The sequence below is a fragment of the Macaca fascicularis genome, chromosome 14, assembly GCF_037993035.2.
Source record: "Macaca fascicularis isolate 582-1 chromosome 14, T2T-MFA8v1.1".
Lineage (NCBI taxonomy): Eukaryota > Metazoa > Chordata > Mammalia > Primates > Cercopithecidae > Macaca > Macaca fascicularis.
Genome location: NC_088388.1, coordinates 76,851,523 through 76,874,876, shown reverse-complemented (window position 1 = coordinate 76,874,876; position 23,354 = coordinate 76,851,523). Strand labels below are relative to the sequence as shown.

At 39.1% G+C, this 23,354-nt stretch overlaps 1 protein-coding gene across 19 annotated transcripts in view; it reads left to right on the top strand.

The window, feature by feature from the left end:
- INTS4 (integrator complex subunit 4) overlaps window positions 1–23,354 on the top strand; it is a 111,044-nt gene that overhangs the window by 13,146 nt on the left and 74,544 nt on the right. For 13 of the 19 annotated variants that reach the window (XM_005579176.3, XM_015435528.2, XM_074014870.1 and 10 more), the window contains 4 exons: window positions 1,777–1,883; window positions 19,054–19,239; window positions 19,806–19,856; window positions 21,364–21,452. In XM_005579176.3, coding sequence (XP_005579233.1) covers window positions 1,777–1,883; window positions 19,054–19,239; window positions 19,806–19,856; window positions 21,364–21,452 — 433 coding nt within the window. The remainder of the gene's footprint in view (window positions 1–1,776; window positions 1,884–19,053; window positions 19,240–19,805; window positions 19,857–21,363; window positions 21,453–23,354) is intronic. The other 6 variants (XM_074014861.1, XM_074014858.1, XM_074014869.1 and 3 more) reach the window with 1 other exon arrangement.

Sequence of the window (23,354 nt, the reverse complement as noted above, 5' to 3'; positions counted from 1 at the left end):
TGTCTCTACAAAATAATAAAAAATTAGCCAAACCTGGTTGCTCACACCTTTATCCCAGCTGCTTGGGAGGCTAAAGTGGGAGGACCGCTTCGACCTAGGAGATTGAGGCTGCAGTAAGCCATGATCATGCCACTGTATTTCAGCCTGGGTAACAGAGTGAGACCCTGTCTCAAAAAATAAATTCGAATAAAATAAAATAAATACAAGCACCAAAAGAATAACATTGCTTCAGTACAGAAGTATCATTTTTTCCCATGGAAAATTCTTATGGTAGCTATGTGAGAAGTGACATTTTAAGGATAACTAGACTGGGCGCGGTGGCTCACGCCTGTAATCCCAACACTTTGGGTGGCCGAGGCGGGTGGATCACGAGGTCAGGAGATCGAGACCATCCTGGGTAACATGGTGAAACACCGTCTCTACTAAAAAGACAAAAAATTGGCTGGGCGTGGTGGCGGGCACCTGTAGACCCAGCTGCTTGGGAGGCTGAGGCAGGAGAATGGAGTGAACCCGGGAGGTGGAGCTTGCAGTTAACAGAGATTGTGCCACTGCACTCCAGCCTGGGTGACAGAGCAAGACTCCGTCTCAAGGAAAAAAAAGAAAAAAAAGGGATAACTAGGTGTTCAGTGGGGAGTGGGGTCAAGAATGGAGTCAGGTGTGGGGGAAGGCATTCTATGTTGAGAAGTTAGCCTGAGCAAAGATAGGGGGACATGGAATTTTAAGTAGCTGGAAAAAAGAGTGTTAAAGGAGACCTGAAAGAGATGAAGCTAGAAAGATAGGCAAGGGTAAACATCATGGAAGGCCTGGTGTGTATGTATTATATGCCTTCTAGGATATTTGGACTTTATCTTGAAGGCAATGGAAAACGTTTTTTTCTTCCTTTTTTTTTTTTTGAGACAGAGTCTTGCTCTGTCACCCGGGCTGGAGTGCAGTGGAGCGATCTCGGCTCACTGCAACCTCTGCCTCCAGGGTTCAAGCCATTCTCCTGCCTCAGCCCCCTGAGTAGCTGGGATTACAGGTGCGTGCCACCATGCCTGGCTATTTTTTGTATTTTTAGTAGAGACGGTGTTTCACCATGTTGGTCAGGCTGGTCTTGAATTCCTGACCTCGTGATCTGCCTGCCTCGGCCTCCCAAAGTCCTGGGATTACAGGCATAAACCACCGCGCCTGGCCTTTTTTTTTCTGTTTCTTAGTGTGAAAAAACTCTTGAATCAATCCAGCACTAAACATTTTTGGAGCGCACTATGTACATAGAACTGTACTCTATCCTGTGGAGAACTCAGACATTTAAACATGATCCCTTTAGGAATTTTTAGGAAATTAGCTTTTAGTTGAGGGCATGAAGGATCACACAGTAGAACCCAGTTGACAAAAGTCTACTTTTTTTTTCTTCTGTTTTTTTTAAGACTGGGTCTTGCTCTGTTTCCCCAGCTGGAGTGCTGTGGCGCAATTACGGCTCACTGCTGCCTTGATCTCCCAGGCTCAAGCGGTCCTCCTACCTCGGCCTCCTGAGTAGCTGGGACTCTGGGTGCACACCACCTGGCTGACTCACTTTTTCAGATTTATTTTTGTAGAAACAGAGTCTCTCTCTGTTGCCCAGGCTGGTCTTGAACTCCTGGGCTCAAGGGATTCTCCTGCCTTAACTTCTCAAAGTGCTGGGATTACAGTTGTGAGTCACTGCACCTAGCCAATCTACATTCTTTACCCAAGTAAATTAGTTTATATAGTTATCCCCTTTTGAAATTTTCCAAGCCAACTTTCCATCTCCCTCTCTAGAGTCTCATCAAGTCCTAGCTCAACTGCTGGATACTTTGCTTGCAATTGGCACTAAGCTACCAGAGAATCAAGCTATCCAGATGCGATTAGTGGATGTGGCCTGCAAGGTAAGAGTATAATGCTCTTCTTTCTTGAACTGCTTTGCATTACTGGAAAGGTGGTAAGAGCTATAAAATCTACTCAGATCTATCCTAAACCGGTAACTGAGGACTGCTAAGGACCTTTAATGGTTTTAAGAGCTACCTCATTTTTTCATCTCTTGGTGTTGGATTAGGAATAAAGTTAAGTATACTTGTTATAAAATGAATTTCCTCATCCTTTCAAGACAAGTGAAAATAATTACAGTACATAGTTACTGTGTGTATTGTGCCTAATAATGCACTCTGCTTGTTATGGTGCTTTGTATTCAGTTTTCCATTTCATCCTCACAATCCTTCAGGTAAGTACTGTTATTTCTGTTTTACAAAGGTGAAAATTAAGATTTATGGAGTCTGATTTGTCTAGGTTTGCACAGCTAGGAGGTTGCAGTACCAGGGTATAAACTCTGTTTTTTCTGACCCCAAACTTGTTTTGTTTTTATTATGCCTTTTGCTTCAATAAACAGGCAAACTATACACAAGTAAATGTATGGGAAAAGTTTTGTACATTCTTTTTTTCTGATTTTAAAATAAATACATGTATTAATACATTAATTGTGCCTTTTGATTTAATTTGGAGGTTAATTAGCCTCTTTTTATGTATACACAGTAACCCTTAGAACCTTGTATAATTGATTTTACTTTGTATCTTTTTGATAACTTTGAGAATATAAAAAAGTCAAATGCATTTGAATTATGTTAGAGTATTATATTCTTGAAATTAGAAAGCTATTTCAGAGTCCCAGGAAAGACTACTTGATTTATCGTAAAAAAGCAAATATACATAAAAACAAAAACTCTTTGACAAGTACGATACAAAAAGCTTAAATAGGGCCAGGTGTGCTGGCTCACACCTGTAATCCCAGCACTTTGGTAGGCTGAGGTGGGCGGATCCTTTGAGATCAGGAGTTTGAAACCAGCCTGACCAACATGGTAAAACCCAATCTCTACTAAAAATACAAAAAAAATTAGCCGGGCACGGTGATGCACGCCTGTAATCCCAGCTACTAGGGAGGCTGAGGCAGGAGAATTGCTTGAACCTGGGAGACAGAGGTTATATGAGTGGAGATTGCGCCACTGCACTCCAGTCTGAGTGGTAGAGTGAGACTCTGTCTTTCAAAAAAAAGGAAAAACTAGGGATTATGTGTGTGGGAGAGTGAGTACATCTCCCCTGTGAGAGAAAATATGTATCTGTGAAGTTTGCTTTGGAGAGTTGTCATAATGAGTGGGTTGTGATATCTGCAGTAACTCTTTCTTAAATCTGCTGTAAATATATTTTTAACTATAAGATTTTATATTATTATATACTTAAATGTATTTTTTAAGAATTTGTACTGATAGAAAATTTGGAAAGATATTGAAAACTATAAAGAAAAATGCATTCATAATTCACTACCCAAAGGTAATCATTATTTGTCTTTTGATATATGGCTTTCTGATTTTTTTCTGTATGCAAATCATTTGCTGTTGTTTTTTCTTTAAACACATTGCTGTAATCATGTAATTTTGCTCCTTTTTTGCTAACATAAGTATTTTTCTTATATGTGTTTTATAAACATAATTTGTAATGGCTGTGTAATATTATATCCAATAATTAAGCCATACTTTTTACTTAACTTCACCTATTACTGAATTTACATTGCAGCCATTTATTTAATTGGAAGTAGTACTGCAGGGAATATTGCTAGTCTAAAATATTTTCTGTATTTAAAATTATATCTGAAACACAGACTATCAAAAGTAGAATTACTGAATTACTAATTGAAAACATTTAGAATTTATTTTACATTTTTTTTTTTATTTTTAGAAGAATAGAGTCTGGGTCTCATTGTGTTGCCTAGGCTGTTCTCGTACTCCTGGACACAAGTGATCCCCCAGCTTTGACCTCCTGAAGTGCTGGGATCACAGGCATGAGCCACAGTGCCTGGCCTAGAATTTTTTTAAGGCTGTGTTCTTTATTTTTTTGAATAAAAGACAAGGATCTTGCTATGTTGCCCGAGATTACATGCGTGAACTACTGTGCCCAGCTAAGGCTCTTAATACTTTTTGTCAAATTGCTTTCCAAAGTGTTCCAATTTGTATGCCCACAAGCAGTATATGAGAGTGCCTAGTTTCACTGCTTTATTCTAGCATTAGATATTAATGTTTAAAAATCAAAGATAAACCTGTTAATTTGGTATGTGGAAAATGATACTTCATTTTTAAAAAATCTCTTTTTTGAAGAGACTGCTAATGAGGTTTCTTTTTCATGTTTTTCCTTTATTTGTATTTCCTCTCATGGGAATTAACTTTTTATGTCCTTTGCCAGTTAAGCATATAGAGTTTGTGTGTGTGTGTTTTTTAAATCATTTGTAGAGGTTCCTTTTTTTTCTTGAGACAGAGTCTCTCTCTGTTGCCCAGGCTGGAGTGCAGTGACGTGATCTCGGCTCACTGCGACCTCCGCCTCCTGGGTTCAGGCAATTCTCCTGCCTCAGCTTCCTGAGTAACTGGGACTACAGGCACGTGCCACCGTGCCCAGCTAATTTTTGTATTTTTAGTAGAGACGGGATTTCACCGTGTTAGCCAAGATGGTCTCGATCACCTGACCTCGTGATCTGCCCACTTCGGCCTTGCAAAGTGCTGAGATTACAGGTGTGAGCCACTGCACCCAGCCTGTAGAGGTTCTTAATAGGATAAAAATTGGAACTGTTTGTCAATAGCAAATCTGTCACAAGCTTTTTCAGACTACAGTAATGAAGGCTATCTATGATTCATAACTACAACCACTGTTTCTATTGCCAAATGCCATTTTGGTTTATGACTTTATCATACAATGTGCCTAAAAGTTTTTTGTTTTGTAATTGAGATGTAATTTATATACACATATTTACTCTTGATAGAAGAGATACAAAGTATGTTTTCTGACCACAGTGGGATGAAATTGTAAATTAATGGGAAGAAATTTAGTAAACCCACAAACATGTGGAAATTAAACAACATACTTTTCTGTGTAACTAATGAGTCAATGAAGAAATCAAAAGGGAAATTAGAAAATACTTTGAGATGAATAAAATAGAAAATGATGCAGCTAAAGCAGTGCTTATAGAAGTTTATAGTTGTAAGTGCCCATCTTAAATAACAAAGAATAAGGATCTAAAATCAGTAACCTAACCTTCCAGCTTAAGACCCTGGAAAAAGAAGCGCCCATTAAACTTAAAGCATGTGAAGGAAGGGGATACTAAAGATTAGAGTAGAAATTAATGAAACAGAGAATAGAAAAACAACAGATAATCAACAAAACCAAATTTGCTTTTCTGAAAAGATCAACAAATTTGACAAACCTTTAGTTATATTGACCAAGAAAGAGAGAGAAGACTCAAATTACTAGACTCAGAAATGAGAGGACCAGAAGATGGACATATTAGGGGAAAAAAAGGAAAAGCGAGGATACTGTCTAGGGCGGTGCTTATGTCTGTAATCCCGCAGTTTGAGAGGTCAAGGCAGGAGGGTCACTTGAGCCCAAGAGTTGAAGAACAGCCTGGGTCACATAGGGAGACCCATATCTACAAAAAACAAAAAAATTAGCCGGGTGTGGTGGCTTGTACCTATAGTCCCAGCTACTTGGGAAGCTGAGATGGGAGGATTGCTGTGCCTGGGAGGTTGAGGCTGCAGTGAGCTGTGATTGTGCCACTGCACTCCAGCCTGGGTGGTAGAGCAAGACCTTGGCTCAAAAAAAAAAAAAAAAAGACATTATTACAGACCTGACAGAACTAAAAAGGATTGTAAGTTAATATTATGAAAAATCGTAGGCTGGGTGCAGTGGCCCACGCCTGTAATCCCAGCACTTTGGGAAGCTGAGGTGGGCAGATCAGGAGGTCAGGAGTTTGAGACCAGCCTGACCAACATGGTGAAACCCTGTCTCTACTAAAAATACAAAAATTAGCCAGGTATAGTGGTGCATGCTTGTAATCCCAGCTACTCAGGAGGCTGAGGCAGGAGAAACCTGGGAGGCGGGGGTTGCAGTGAGCTGAGATTGTGCCATTGCTCTCCAGCCTGGGCGACAGAGCGAGACTCCATCTCAAAAAAAAAAAAAAGAAAAGAAAAGAAAAATTGTATACCAATAAATTGGATAACTTAGTTGAAGTGGACAAATTATTAGAAAGACAAAAACTACTGAAAATGACTAAAGAAATAGACAATCTGAATAGATCTATGACAAGGAAAGTAATTAAACTAGTGATTAAGAAAAACAACTAAACAAATCTCTACAAAGAAAAGCTCAGGCCTCGATGGCTTCACTGGTGAATTTTACCAAATATTGAAATAAGAATTAATGAAAATTCTTTACAAACTCTCCCAAGAAATAGAGCAGGAGAGAACACTTCCAAACTCATTCTATGAGTTACCAGAAACAGAGAAAAGACATCACAAGAAACGAAAGCTACAGACCAGTGACTCTTACGAATGTGGATCCAAATATCTTTAACAAAATACTAGCAAATCAACTCCAGCAACATGCAAGTAGGAGTATATACCATAATCAAGTGGGATTTATTCCAGGAATGCAAGGTTGGTTTAGTATCTGAAAATAAATGAATGTAATACACTATCGAGGATAAAAAACATGACCATAACAATAAATGAAGAAAAAGTATTTAACAAACTCTTAACACCCTTGTATTGTAAGAACGCATAAAATATCTTGTAATATTTTTAGGCTTTTAGTGTAGTATAGGTCAGGAATAGACTGGAACTTCCTGACCCTCATAAATAGAATCTAAAAAGAAAAAATACTGACAGGAAACATCATACTTAATTTGAACAGATTTAATGCTTTTCCCCTAAAATGAGAAACAAAATAAATAGGTCATTATATTTCTCTTCACTTCTGTTTAACATTGTGCTAAAGGTTCTTGTCAGGTGTATTAGGCATAGAAAAGAAATAAAAGGCCTCTGTGTTGGAAAGGAAAAAGTAAAATTATCTCCTCATATTCACAGGTGACATAACCTTGTATGTAGAAAATCCTAGGGAATCCACTAAAAAACTGTTTGAAGTAATAAATGAGTTTAGCAAGTTTGCAGGATACAAAATCAGCCTACAAAATATAAATTGTATTTATATACACTTGCAGTGAATAATATGAAAATGAAATTAGGAAAACAATTCAATTACAGTAGCATCAAAAATAATACTTATGGCTGGGTGTGGTAGTGCCTCTTGCCTGTAATCCCAGCACTTTGGGAGGTTGAGACAATAGAATCTTTTGAGCTCAGGAACTGGAGACCAGCCTGGGCAACTCAGTGAGGTCTCATCTCTACTAAAAATTGAAAAAATTAGTCGGGTATGGTGGCACATGCCTGTAGTCACAGCTATTTGGGAAGCTGAAGAGAGAGTTGTTTGAACACAGGAAGACAAGGCTGCAGTGAGCCTTATAAGCCTTGATTATGCCACTCCACTAAGCCTGGGCAGCAGAACGAGACCCTATCTCTATTAAAAACAAAAACAAAAACAAAACAAAACAAAAAGCACTTATGAATAAATCTAGCAAAAGAAGCACCAGTAATATCTAGATACTATGGTACTATATGAAGGTATATGTAAAGATAAATGGAATAAAATTGAGAGTCAAGGCCAGGCATGGTGACTCACACCTGTAATCCTAGCACTTTGGAAAGCTGTGGTAGGCAGATCACTTGAGGTCAAGGGTTTGAGACCAGCCTTGCCAACATGGTGAAACCCTGTCTCTACTAAAAATTCAAAATTAGCCAGGTGTGATGGCACACGCCTGTAATCCCAGCTACTGGGGAGTCTGAGGCAGGAAAATCGCTTGAACCCGGGAGATGGAGGTTGCAGCAGTGATCTGTGATCGCACCACTACATTCCAACCTGGGCGACAGAGTGAGACTCTGTCTCAAAATAAAAAAAAAAGTAAAAAAAAAAAAAAAAAAAAAAAAAGAATTGAGAGTCAAGAAATTGGTCAGGTGTGGTGGCTCACACCTGTAATCCCACTACTTTGGGAGGCTGAGGTGAGCAGGTCACTTGAGCCCAGGAGTTTGAGACCAGCCTGGGCAACATGGCAAAACCCCATCTCTACAAAAAATATAAAAACTAGCCAGGAATGGTGGTGTGCGCCTGTAGTCTCAGCTACTCGGGAGGCTGAAATGGGAGGATTGCTTGAGCCTGGGAAGTTGAGGCTGCCAGTGAGCCGAGACTGTGCTACTGCAGTCCAGCCTGAGTGACACAGCAAGACCCTGTCTCTAACGAAAAAAGAAGAAGAAGGAGAAGAAATAAACTCATGTGTCTTTGGTCAACTGATTTTCTATATGGATGCCAGTACTATTCAGTGGAGAAAAAAATTGTCTTTTCAATGCATGGTGTTGGGACATGTAAAAGAAGGAAGCTGGAAACTTCCCGCACACCTTGCAAAAATTAGCTCAAAATGAATCAAAGACCTGAATATATGTGAGCTAAAATTATAAACCCCTAAGAAGAAAATATAGTGGTAAATTTTCATTTCTTTGGATTTGGCAGTGGATTATTAGATGTAACAAAAGCACATGTAATAAAAGAAAAAAGTTAATAAATTGGGTTTCACTAAAACTGAAAACTTGTTTTTCAGAGAAAAGACAACCCATGGAATAGGAAAAAATACTTGTAAATCATATATATAATGAGGTAATTGTATTTTTTTTTTTTTTTTTTTTTTGAGTCAGAGTCTCACTTTGTCATCCAGGCTGGAGTGCTGTGGTGGCTTCACCTCAGCTCACTGCAACCTCTGCCTCCCAGGTTCAAGTGGTTCTCCTGCTTCAGCCTCCTGAGTAGCTGGGATTACAGGCGTGTGCCCAGCTGTTTTTTGTATTTTTGGTAGAGATGGGGTTTCACTATGTTGGTCAGGCTGACCTCAAACTCCTGACCTCAAGTGATCTACCCACCTTGGCTTCCCAAAGTGCTGGGATTACAGGTGTGAACCACCTCACCCGGCTGGTAATTGTATTTAGACTATCTAAGGAACCCTTACAACCCAATAATAAAAATTCAAATAACCCAATTAAAAACATGACAGAGAAGGGAAAGTGGCAAATTAAAAAAAAAAAAAGTATTAAACTAACATGGGCAAAAGATCTGAATAGGTATTTCTCCAAAGTCTTGATACACAAAAGAGATAAACAAACAACACAAAAGCTTAACATCACTTGTCACTAGGGAAATGCATATCAAAACCACAATGAGCTGGGTGCTGTGGCTCACGCCTGTAATCCCAGCACTGTAGGAGGCCAAGACGGGTGGATCACTTGAGGTCAGGAGTTCGAGACTGGCCTGGCCAACATGGTGAAACCCTGTCTCTACTAAAAATACAAAAATTAGCCACGTGTGGTGGTGGGCGCCTGTAATCCCAGCTATTCGGGAGGTTGAGGCATGAGGCTCGAACCTGGGAGGCGGAGGTTGCAGTGAGCCAAGATCTTCCCATTGCATTCCAGCCTGGGTGACAGAGCAAGAGTCTGTCTGAAAACAAAGAACAAAAAACCCACAATTAGATGCCATCTCACATTTCTAGGATGTCTGTAATAAAACTGCCTCCCAGGCTCAAGTGATCCTCCTGCCTCAGCCTCCCAAGTAGCTGGGACTACAGGTGCATGCCACCACTCCTGGATAATTTTTGTATTTTTTGTAGAGATGGGGTTTTGGCATGTTACCCAGACTGGTCTTGAACTCCTGAGCTCAAGAGATCTGTCTGTCTCAGCCTCCCAAAGTGCTAGGATTACAGGAGTGAGCCACGGCGCCTAGTGTTCACTCAGCTGCTTTCAAAAACAGTGTGGCAGTTCCTCAAAAAATTAAAAATAGCCTTACCATAGGACCCAGCTGTTCTACTTGTAGATACCTGCCAACAAACTACTGAAACATATTAACTCGGAAGTTTGTATATGAATTTTTTTTTTTTCCCCAAATGGAGTCTCACTCTGTTGCCCAAGCTGGAGTGCAGTGGTGTGATCTTGGCTCACTGCAACCTCTGCCTCCTGGGTTCAAGCAATTCTCCTGCCTCTGTGTCCTGAGTAGCTGGGACTACAGGTGCTCGCCACTACGCCTGGCTAATTTTTTGGTATTTTTAGTAGAGACGGGGTTTCACCGTGTTGGACTGACTGGTCTCGAACTCTTGACCTCAGGTGATCTGCCCGCCTCAGCCCCCCAAAGTGCTGGGATGACAGGCGTGAGCCACTGCACCTGGCCCTATGGATGTTTGCAGCAGCAGCATTCACAATAGTCAAAGGTGGGAGCAAGTCAAATGACCATCAACTGATGAATTGATAAATAATGCACGTTAGAATATTATTTGGCCATTAAAAAGAATAAAATACCAATATATTCTACAATTTCGTCGGACTTTGACAACGTTATGCTAAGTGAAAGAAGCCAGACACAAAAGACCACCTATTACATGATTCAGTTTATATTAAATTTCCATAATAGGTTAAGTCTATAGAGACAGAAAGTACATTAGTGGTTGGTTAGGACTTAGGCAAACAGAGAGATGGGAATTGATAGCTAAAGGGTACAGAATGGCTTTTTTTTTTTTTTTTTTTTTTGCAGGAGGGGGATCTTTCTGTAATGATAATGTTTGAAAACTGACCGTGGTGATAGTTGTGCATATATGTGCAATACTGAAAGCATTGAATTGGCCAGGTGCAGTAGCTCATGCCTGTAATCCTAACGCTTCCCAAGGTGGGAAGCTCGCTTGAGTGCAGGTGTTCAAGATCAGCTAGAGCAACACAATGAGACCTCATCTGTGCAAAAGAACTAGCCGGTGTGATGGTGCACATCTGTAGCTTCAGCTGCTTTGGGAGGCTGAGGCAAGAGGCTTGCTTGAGCCCAGGAGGTCCAGGCTGCAGTGAGCTATGATGACATCACTGCGTTCCACCCTGGGCGACAGAGTGAGGCGCTGTCATTTATTCATTCATTCATAAATACATACATACATATACATACATACCGTTGAATTGTACATGTTGTCTGGGAGAATTGCATATGTTCTCTGGGATAATTGCATGGTATGTGTATTATATCTTATCACAACTATTAAAAATTTATACTTCAGGCCTGGCGTGGTGGCTCACACTTGTAATCCCAGCACTTTGGGAGGCCAAAGCAGGCAGATCACTTGAGGCCAGGAGTTTGACACCAGCCTGGCCAACATGGTGATAACCCTGTCTCTACTGAAAATATAAAAATTAGCTGGGTGTGGTGGTAATCCCAGCTACCCTGATGGCTGAGGCATGAAAATCACTTGAACCATGGAGGCAGAGGGTGCAGTGATCTGAGATCACGCTGCTGCACCCCAGCCTGGGTGACAGAGTGAGACTCTGTCTCAAAATAAATAAATATAAGGAAAAAAATTATACTTCACTGAATTTTGGTGAATTTATCAACATTTACATTTTTTTCCATGTTTTGGCTGATTTGAATAATGCTGCTATGAATATTCACTTTCAAGTTTTTTGCTTAATATGTGTTTTCAGTTCTCTTGGATGTATACTAAGAATATTCACTTACAAATTTTTGCTTACTACATGTTTTCAATTCTCTTGGATGAATACTAAGGAGCAGAATTTTGGGGTCATATGGTAATTAAGTGTTTAAGTTTTTAATAAAATTGTCATAAAATAGAGATAACATAAAATTTACTATGTCAGCCATTTTAAAACATACTGTTTAGTGACATTAAGTATATTCACAGAGTTTTGTGATCATCACCACCTTTCACTGACAGAGCTCTTTTTGTTTTGCAGAAGTGAAACTCTATACCCATTAAACAATAACTCCCCATCCCCTAGTCCCTAACAACCACCATTCTATATACTGTTTTTATAAATTTTTCTACTGTAGGGATTTCATGTAAGTGGAATCATGCAATATTTGTCCTTTTGTGCCTAGCTTATTTTACTTAGCATAATGTCCTCAAAGTTCATCCACATTGTAACATGTGTCAGGATTTTCTTCCTTTTTACAGCTGAATAATGTACCATTTAAGTAAATTGGAGAAATCATGCCCTTTTTCCACCGAAGTAAATGCTTCATATGTATTTTTTAAGGGTATCAATTAACAGCATGCATCACTTAATAATGACATTTCAGTCAAGGATGGACTGCGTATACGACAGTGTAATGTATATTAGTATATATAGTATAACAGTAATATTATAACGTAAGGTTATATTATATTTTTACTGTACTACTTTCTCTATGTGTAGATATGTTTAGATTACACAAATACTTACCATTATGTTACAGTTGCCTACAATATTCAGTACAGTAACATGTTGTACAGGTTTATAGCTTAGGAGCATTAGGCTACATCATGTAGCCTAGATGTAGTAGGCTTTACAATCTAGGTTTGGGTAAGAACACTCTTGATGTTGGCACAGTGATGAAATCACCTAATGATGCATTTATCAGAATGTATCCTTTTTGGTAATTGATGCATGACTATATTTAGTTTTCATGTCTCTTTTGTTTTCCTTAATCTGAAAAGATCACTCAACCTTTCTTTGTCTTTCATTACCTTGACATTTTTGAGAAGTGTAGGGCATTTATTTTGTAAAATGTCTTGCAATCTGGTTTTATCTGATATTTTCAGTTTAGATTCAGCCAATGCATTTTGACAAGAATATAACAAATAATTTTGTGTCCCTCACAATGTATCATATCATGAGGCACAGATACGTTTGACTCGTTGATGATGTTGCCTTGATACTTGGCTAAGGTGGTGTCTGCCAGGTTTTGATTATAGAGTTATTTGATCCCCAAAATTAAAAATAGAATTGCCATATGATCCAGCAATTCACTTCTGGGATATACCTCTCTAAGGGCTGCCATAACAAAATGCCACAGGCTGGATGGCTTAAACAACAGAAATTGCTCATGTTTCTGAAGTCTAGAATCTAAGATCAAGGTGCTGGCAAATTCAGTTCCTAGTGAGGGCTCTCTACCTGGCTTGAAGACAACTGCCTACTCGCTGTGTTCTCTTATGGCCTCTCCCCTGTACATGAGGAGAGAGAGCTCTCATAAGGACACCAGTCCTATCGGATTAGAGTCCCATCCTTATGACCTCATTTAACCTTAATTACCTCCCGAAAGGCCCCATCTCCAAATGCAGTTATAATGTATTGCATTTCTTTTGTAACTATGACTATTGGGTCATGAGTTCCTTAAGGAAACTTACTTTTCCAAAGAAGACATATAGATGGCCAATAAGCCAATAAGAAAAGATGCTTAATATCACTAATCATTAATCATTAGGGAAAGAAAGTCAAAACCACAGTGTGGTATCACTTCATACCCATTAGGATAGCTATTGCCAAAAAGAAAAAAGTATTGGCAAGGATTGGAACCCTTGTGCATTGATAGTAGTAGTGCAAAATAGTGCAGCCATTGTGGAAAACAGGATGGCAGTTCCCTAAAATTCATGGGTTGGAAGAATTAATATGTTAAAATGTCCATACTACCCAAAATGGTCTACAGATTCAGTGTAATCCCTGTCAAAATTCCAGTATCATTTTTCACAGAAATAGAAAAAAATCTTTAAAATTTGTATGAAACCACAAAAGAATTTTGAACAAAAAGAACAAAGACAGAGACATTACATTCCCTGTTTTCAAAATATAAAGCAGTTGTAGTCAAGACAACATGGTACTGGCATAAAAACAGTACCAAAGGAACAGGATAGAAAGCCAGAAACAAACCCATGCATTTATGGTCAGCTGATTTTTGACAGTGGTGCCAGGAACACACACTGGGTAAGGGACAATTATTCAATAGATGATGCTGGGAGAAGTGGTCATTCATATGCAGGAGAATGAAATTAGACCCTTATGTCATATACATACTTGAACTGAGTGGATTAAAGACGTAAACAAAAGACCTGAAACTGCAAAACTGCTAGAAGAAAACACAGGGAAAGCTCTGTGGCATTGATCTGGGCAATGATTTTTTTGTGTGACTTTAAAAGAACAGGCAACCAACAACAACAAAAAATAGACAAATGGGACTGTATCAAACTAAATAGTTTCTATACAAGAAAAGAAACTAAGTGAAGAGACAACCCATAGAGGTTAAAAAAAAAAAAAAAAAAAAGAAGTGTAAACCATATATCTGACAAGGGCTAATATCCAAAATATATAAGGAATTCAACTAAGTAGCAACAACAACAACAAAACCTGGCTACAAAAATGGGTAAAGGACCAGAACAGACCCTTCATACAGATGACCAACAGGTTCATGAAAAACCTGTGCAACATCACTAGTCATTGGGAAAATGCAGATTGCAGATTAAATGAGATATCACCTCAAATCTATTAGAATGGTTTTTATAAAAAAATGAACAATAACAAGTGTTGGCATGGGGAGACAAGGAAACCCTCGTACACTGTTGGCAAAGATGTAAATTAGTACAGTTATTTATGGAAAACAAGATGAAGGTCTCAAAAAACTAAAAATAGAACTAGCATGTGATCTAGCCATCCTACTTCTGGGTATATATCTAAAGGAATTGCAATCAGTATGTTGAAGGGATGCTTGCACTCCAATGTTCATTGCATCAGTGTTCACAATAGCCAGTGTATGGAATCAACGTGTTTATCAGCAGATGAATGGATAAAGAAGATGTGGTATATAACATGCAATGGAATACTATTCAGCCTTGTAAATGAAGGGGATCCTGTCATTCGTGTCAACATGTATGAATCTTGAAGACATTATACTAAGTGATATAAGCCAAGCACAGAAAAACACATGCCACATGATCTCATTTATATGTATAATTTTAAAAAGTTGAACTCAGAGAGTAGAGTGATGATCACCAGAGGCTGGGAGCGGTAGTAAAGTGAGGGAGTGGAGAGTTGCTGGTCAAAGGTTACAAAGTTTCAGCTCAACAGGAGGAATAGGAGGAATAGGTTTTGAGATCTATTACATAGCAGGTGACTATAGTCCACAATAATGTATATTTAAAAATAACTAAGAGGAGGGAGGTGCAGTGACTCACACCTGTAATCCCAACACTTTGTGAGGTCAAGGTGGGAGGGTTGCTTGAGCCCAGGAATTCAAGACCAGCCTGGGCAACATGGCGAGACTCTGTCTCTACAAAAGTAAAAAAAGTAGCTGGGCGTGGTGACGTGCACCTGTAGTCTCAGGCTGAGTCAGGAGGATTGCTTGAACCCAGGAGTTCCAGGCTGTGTGAGCTATAATCGTACCACTACACTCCAGCCTAGGTGACAGAGGAAGACCTTGTCTCTTAAAAAACAGAAAACCTAAGTGAATATTTCAAATGTCTCACCACAAAAAATGATAGGTGATGGATATATGTTAATTAGCTTGATTTAATAATTCCACATTGCATACATGTATCAAAGTATCACATTTTATCCCATAAATATATATAATTATGACTATAATAATAAAATATTAAAATCGAAAATAGATAATTTGTGGAGAGATACTTTGAGATTATGTAAATATGCTCTTCCTCATCAAACTTTACCCACCATTTTAGCAACTGTTATTAAATCTTTCCTGACTTTGTTATCACCATAAAAAGAGCTTGCCTCCCCTCCCTCCCTCTCTTCTTTTCTTCCTACTTTCCTTCCCTCCCTCCCTCCCTCCCTCCAGTCTCCCTTCCTCATTCCTTCCTCCTTCCTTCCATTCATCTCCTGTTTTATTTACTATGTTATACTATAATCATTATTTTTTGAAGTTTAAATGGTCTCTTTATAATAATTTTTAAATACAGGGTGTTACTTTGTTGTATTCTTTGTATCACAGTAGGAAGAAAGTCATGCTTTTGGATACTTTTCAAAGTTCTGCTCATTTATCCTCTCCTTAATCATTTTACTTATTGGATAGCTAATCCTCATTTGAGAGACGAATAGACATAGTTCAAAGACTTGACAGGAAATTAATGCAGTTTTCTTGTGTAGCATTTGCACAGCTGAAATTGAGGGTCTTCTGCTTTCTTTCCTATTTGTAAAGATTTTTCTGGGAGAACAAAGGTCTTGTTAAAAGAGGGTATCCATTAGAATCTGCATACAGAATACACCAAGTTGTCATCTGTCCTTAAAAACCATCCATATCGGCCGGGCGCGGTGGCCCAAGCCTGTAATCCCAGCACTTTGGGAGGCCGAGACGGGTGGATCACGAGGTCAGGAGATCGAGACCATCCTGGCTAACACGGTGAAACCCCGTCTCTACTAAAAAGACAAAAAACTAGCCGGGCGAGGTGGCGGGCGCCTGTAGTCCCAGCTACTTGGGAGGCTGAGGCAGGAGAATGGCGTAAACCCGGGAGGCGGAGCTTGCAGTGAGCTGAGATCCGGCCACTGCACTCCAGCCTGGGCGACAGAGCGAGACTCCATCTCAAAAAAAAAAAAAAAAACCATCCATATCAAGGATCACCTGAGTCCAAGAGTTTGAGACCAGTCTAGGCAATATGGCAACATTCCATTTCTACAAAAATTTTAAAAATTAGCCAGGTGTCATGGCACACACCTGTGGTCCCAGCAACTCAGGAGACTGAGGTGGGAATATCTCTTAAGCTTGTTAGGCCAAGGTTGCAGTGAATACTGATCGCCACACTGCACTCCAACCTGGGTGACAGAGCGAGACCCTTATAAGAAAAAAAAATCCATATCGATGCTGAATGGGTCAGTATGTTATTTTTGTCTTATTCAACTTCATTCTCAGATTTTGTTGATATGCAGAACCATTTTTTTAAATATATAGCAAAATTGTAAACTAGTTTATTTTTGTTGGTCTATTATTGGGGATGTGGTTTGCTTACTTGCTCCATTAATATACTTCAATGGCCTGACACAGTGTGTAACACCAAAGCAGCATCTGCAGATACTTAGCAGTTTTTTTTAAATTAATAAGTTTTTATCCAACAGTATAAAGAAAAGCAGTTCTTAATGATGGTAACCTTGATGCAAGAAGTGACCTGTAGGGGAAGGACATCATAAAACTGTAATTGTTTCCCTGACAGCATGAGACTCTCTTTTGGGCTAAGATTCAGTGTGCAGTAATACATTGATTGTGCATTATTGTTGCCTGGTTAACAGAAGCTGGAAGGATTTAGTTTGATGCTTGAAAATCAAAGTATTTGTAACAGAGGTGCAATCAACAGGTTAGTCATGAGAAATGATGTTTTTATGCTAAATATAAATAGTTCATTTGTTTTGTTTTGTTTTTTAGGGGGCGCAGTTTGAGACAGAGTCTTGCTCTGTTGCTCAGGCTGGAGTGCAGTGGCGTGATCTCGGCTCACTGAAACCTCCGCCTCCTGGGTTCAAGCAATTCTCTGGCCTCAGCCTCCTGAGTAGCTGGAATTACAGGTGTGTGCCACCATACCTGACTATAAATTTTTTTTTAAAGAAATGGGGCCTCGCTGTGTTGTTCAAGCTGGCCAAATCCCATTCACTTTTCTCCAAACTAGTGACTCACTTTGAGAATGATGATCCTTCAGTGGGTAATGCGACCAATTTCTTCAGACGTGATTTTTTTTTTTTTTTGAAAAAGAAAATGAAATATAAATATCAGAGTAAATCACAAGCTATAAGGTAAATATTGTTTTGTTAAACTTGGTGTATGTGTGTTTTTATGTACTGTGTTGCAATATTATGTATGTTTCTTACTTTGGATGTTAGTCAAAAGAAGTTTGAAATCCAGAGTTTTGTACCTTTTTTATTACCTCATGTACAATCTCATGTCTTCAAAGTATTTTTAATATATGTTACTGTATTATTCACATAGCTTGTTTTAGTAGCATTGGACTAGGGTAATGCAGGAGGAAAACTGATAATTTATTAAAATTCCCGGTGAGAAGTGCTAACATAAGAAATATTGATAGTACTAAATGTTGACAAGGATGTGGCACATCTAGAACACTTATGCAGCACTGGTGGAAGTGTAAATTAGTACAGCCATTATAGAAAACTATTTGGCAGTATCTTCTTTTTTGGAGGCAGTGTCTCACTCTGTCACCCAGGTTGGAGTGCAGTGGCATGATCACAGCTCACTGCAACCTCCACTTCCAAGGCTCAAAGGATCCTCCTATCTCAGCCTCCTGGGTAGCTGGGACTATAGGCATGTGCCATCACACCCAGCTGATTTTTGTATTTTTTGGTAGAGATAGGATTTCACCATTTGCCCAGGGCAGTCTTGAACTCCCGGGCTCAAGTGATCCTCCTGCCTTGGCCTCCCAGGGTGCTGGCATTATAGGCATGAGCTACTGTACCCAACTGGCAGTATCTTCTTAAGCTGAAGCATGTCTTGTTACCTATCAATTCTACTTGTACATGTATATCCGACAAAAATGTGAACATGTACACCAAAAACCACATACAAGAATAATCACAGTAGCATTATTCAAAATAGCCAAAGACTGGAAATAACTTAAATATTCATCAACAGAAAGGCTAAATAGATTTTCATGTGTTTACAAATGAATACTGTATAAGTAACAAGAATAAATGAGCCATTGCTATCTGCCATACCTTGCATAAATCTCACAAACATAATAAGCCACAGAAGCCAGATACTATTTGATTTCATAAAGTACAAAAATAAACAAATGAACCTATGTGTTAGAAGTCAGGATAGTAGCTATTTTTGGTGGTGGTGTGGTGAGGTAGTTGCTTGGAGGAGGAATGAGGGATATTTCTGGTGTGTTGGTTATATACTATTTAATCTGGGTGCTTGCTATATATGTGTATTTGTGAAAATTTATTGAGCTGTACACTTAAGATTTTTGCATATTTCTGTGGATATTAAAAGTTTTAAAAATTTATACATTTTTGTCTTGTTTTAAAATTTGAAAGCAAGTAAAAGGCAATTCAGGGACGAATTTTAAAGTACTTACTCTATACAAGGCAAAGTACTAGCTATTGGGAATACAAAGATGAAAAACTAGGACTTTTATTTTCTAAGGACTCATTTTTTTTTTTTTTTGAGAAGACACATACTCAAGTAACATGATGCTAAACAGACTGTCCTGAGAATGTAGGGCTTGAAATCACCCCTAAGGTTGATGCAATGCTTTTGTTTCTGGTTTTGTCTGTGTTTGTTAAGATATCTTAATCATGTCCTTTTTTTCTTTTTCTTTTTCTTTTTTTTTTTTTTTGATAGCATCTTACAGATACGTCTCATGGTGTAAGAAATAAGTGCCTGCAGTTACTTGGCAATCTTGGCTCTTTGGAGAAAAGTGTCACAAAAGATGCAGAAGGCCTAGCTGCCAGAGACGTCCAGAAGATTATAGGGGATTACTTCAGTGACCAAGACCCACGTGTCAGAACAGCAGCTATAAAAGCCATGGTAAACGTGATTATGGAAACTAGTTGGGGCTAGTGTTCATTTTTGTTTTTTAAGTTTATAGCTAGTGCTGCCTTGGATACATTGTGAATCCTTCAGCATATACTTTCAGGAAGGTATTGGTGGTGGCCTCACAGAACTCAGTGACACACATCCCTGTATACAACTGTGCTTTTTTTTTTTGGCTTTCTCTGGTACCTTTCATATGTATTTATGAAACATGAAAAGCACGGTAGGAACCTGTTATAATTCCTTCAACTTGGAGGGATATGACTTGGTATAATATTATAATAGGGGGAGGTGGTGTTAATCATTTTTTCTTTAGCCTTCATATTATTATTTCATATTTTTCTCATGCCTTCTTGGGACAGTCCATGGGTTAGATTTATGAAACGCTTGAATGCTTCTCTTGAAAGGTGACAAGGTTTCTTATTTATATAGCACCGATTTTGGCTAAATGGAACCATGTTAGCCTGATACAGTAGGGGAAAATATATGAGATTGTGGGGAGACATTGGAAATATTGCTCTTTTCCTCCCAAGCACTTAAGCTATATATTTATTATCTAGTTGCAGCTCCATGAAAGAGGACTGAAATTACACCAAACAATTTATAATCAGGTACTTTAAATGATTACTGTCTGGAAGGGGAGGAGGTATCGTGAAGCTGGGAGGGTAGCACACTGGTTCTCAGAATTTGAAAACTTAAGGACTTCGTTGGTTAATAGTGGCAGTGTTGATTTGGATGGATGTGAAGTCATATTCAAAACATACTTTTCAGGAAGAGAATGGAGGTTATGTAATTAAATAGCAGTAGTATGTGTGAAAAGGACTTTTAGGAGGATTTACAACTCAGTATGAGTGTGAGAGTACCTGAAGAAAAGTGTAGCATTTAGAATAAGGAACGTGTTAGTCTTGCTGATCACTGCTTGGTTGGGCCATACATGAAGTCATTTCTGGGCACCACACTTCACAAACTAGAGTGTGTCTGGAGAAGGGCGACCAAAACCATAGGATCGTATAAAAAAAAGTCACATGAATATAGTATTAGCGGTAAAGAAAGGCATAATGAAGTTGTGGAAAAGCTGATTGAGGGCCTAACCAAAAGGCCTTACAAGGCTATATTTCTCTTGGAGAATAATTGACTGAATCTGGTAACAGGCAATCTAAATTCATGTTCAGAGATTAGGTTTTGTTAGTCTGCCAAGAGTGGTTTTATCTCTCATGGGAAGAAGATAATTAGCCAAACCCCTATCATGGATGTGTAAACCAAGTTTATTTTTCTATTGAATGAAGTAGAATTGGTCCAGAATGCTTGTGGTGGGGTGACCATCGCCCTCTTTTTCTATAGGAAAACTATGCGGGAAGCCAAATAATTAAAGGAAACTTGGATAGTAAGGACTCAGAGGAAGGAAGGAACGTTAGTTGGCTGATTCAGATGTTTGGTGGCATAAGAGTAGTCTAAACAAGCAGTAATGAGAGCCTCAAGGGAGTGAGGATGGATTGATAGTGTAGGATTTAAGACATAAGGTAGAATTTGGTTCCTTAGTGAGTTCATATTTGGATGTGTGGAGTATAAAAGTTGGATGGGACATCCATGAAGAGAATTCCAGCCATAGGTAGTTATAAAGGTCTGGAGATCAGGAGAAATCGGAGCTAAGGGTAGGTTATTCAGAGCCATCAGTATTTAGGGAGTATGGGGCTACCCAGAAAGAGTGAGTGGATTGAAATGGAGGCCAATGATTTCAGACCAAAGTAAAGAGAAGTGTGTGCTTTGATTTTTACAGGTGGAGGGAAAAACCCATATTTGGTATTTGAGCCTGTGAAAATAGTACTGTGGGCTCCCAGCATGCTTTGCTGGGTTTGATGCTATTCTAAATGTTTTTATGCCGTCAGTCTGTGATTCTCCTTTCAGACTTGGGGTAGGAGGGTGCCTAGTCAGATTATAGCCAGAGCAGCTGACAGAGGTCAAGATTCATTGTTCGGCAAAGATTCAAGAAGTTAAAAACCACACACAAGTATTTTACTGGGCATCCTTATCCAACCACCCTATCTTCACTTTGAAAATAGTTTAAACATTGCCTGAGAGGACACAGAGCTAATAGACTTTTGGAATTCTTCTTTGCAGGCCTGTAAATTGCTCTCTGATGACTATGAACAAGTGCGCAGTGCTGCAGTCCAGCTTATCTGGGTTGTCAGTCAGCTCTATCCTGAAAGGTCAGTGTGGGTGTAAGCTGACTTTTGTTGATTGTGAAGCCATTTTCCTCTCCTCTCACCGTGCAGAAAGCCCACTTCTAGAAAAGAAATGTTGGTTAGATTTTTGGAAGGCAATGGGGAGTAAGGGGCTGAAAATCAGATTGCCTGGTCCTCATTTTTCATCTCTGATAGGAACTTTCTGTACACCCTTAGAAAGATACTTCACTTCTTTGGTCCTAACCTTGTCATCTATAAGTGAAGAAATTGGAATATCTTTCTTAAATGGTTTTCAGTACTTTACAAAAAAATCTTTAAAATTGTTTGGGACCCATTTTAGTTTGGTTTGTGCCAAATGCCAGATAAAGATACCAGATGAGTTTGAGAATAGTGATCTTTTATGTACTGTTTTCCTGGTTAAAAACATTTTCACAGCAATTAAATTATTATTTTCACAGTGATTCTTTGAGGAGGTAGGCAATATTATTATATTGTATAAAATAGAATATTTTCTTTATATTTCTTTATATTTTATTTATAAATATTTATAGAATATTTTATTTTTCCTCGTATAGGAAAAAGAGGTGTTTTTTCCTCTTCATTAAACTGCCAAAATTTGAAAACCAGAATGAATTAATAAACCTGTAGGAGTAGGCTCCATTTGTAGTGTTTTAGGACTTAGACACATACAAAGAAAAGGGCTAACTGGAAATTGTCTCTTTTTTTAGGACTGGATTGACGAGTAAGTTTTATCTTGATTTATTCTGAGATTTACTGTATTTATAGAAGTTCAGTCAGGGCACGGTGGTGCCTGTAATCCCAGCACTTTGGGAGGCCGAGGTGAGTGGATCACCTGAGGTCAGGAGTTCGAGACCAGCCTGGCCAACATGGTGAAACCTCGTCTCTACTAAAAATAAAAATATTAGCCAAGCATGGTGGCACATGCCTGTAATCCCAACTACTAGGGAGGCTGAGGCAGGAGAATTGCTTGGACCTTGGAGGTGGAGATTGCACTGAGCCGAGATCATACCACTGTACTCCAACCTGGGTGACAGAGCAAGACACTCTCTCTAAAAAAAAAAAGAAGTTCAGTTATAGGAGATAATAAGCTTAAGGATATGAAATATTCGGTGGAAGCTAGTTTTTGATAATTTCATAAATCTTTGAACCTTTGGTGGGTTACATGCTTTCTTTTTTTTTTTTTAAAGGCAGAGTCTTGCCCTGTGGCCCAGGCTGGAGTGCGGTGATGTAATCTCAACTTATTGCAACCTCCATCTCCTGGGTTGAAGCAGTTCTCGTGCCTGAGCCTCCCAAATAGCTGGAATTACAGGTGCACACCACCACACCTGGCTCATTTTTTGTATTTTTAGTAGAGATGAGGTTTTGTCATGTTGGCTAGGCTTGTCTCAAGCTCCTGGCTTCAAGTAATCTGCCTGCCTCAGTATCTCAATGTGCTGGGATTACAGGTGTGAACTACCACACCTGGCTGACCCTTTGGTGGGTTACACACTTTTATTCAGTATATTGAAAATTTGCACCTGGGTGCAGTGGCTCACCCCTGTAATCCCAGCACTTTGGGAGGCCGAGGCGGGTGGATTGCTTGATCTCAGGAGTTTGAGGTCAATCTGGGCAACATGGTGAACCATTTCTACTAAAAATGTACAAAATTAGCTGGGTGTGGTGGCATGCTTTTGTAGTCCCAGCTACTCAGGAGAGTAAACTGGGAGGACCACCTGAGCCCAGGAAGTTGACACTGTGGTGATCAGTGATCATGCCACTGCACTCCAGCCTGGGTGACAGAAGTGAGACCCTCTCTCAAAAAAAAAAAAAAAAAAAAAAGCATAATTTGCAACGCAACTGAAAGAGTTGGTTTTTACTCCCAGAGTGATTTGTTTATTCTGAACTGTATTTAATCATTCTAGGATT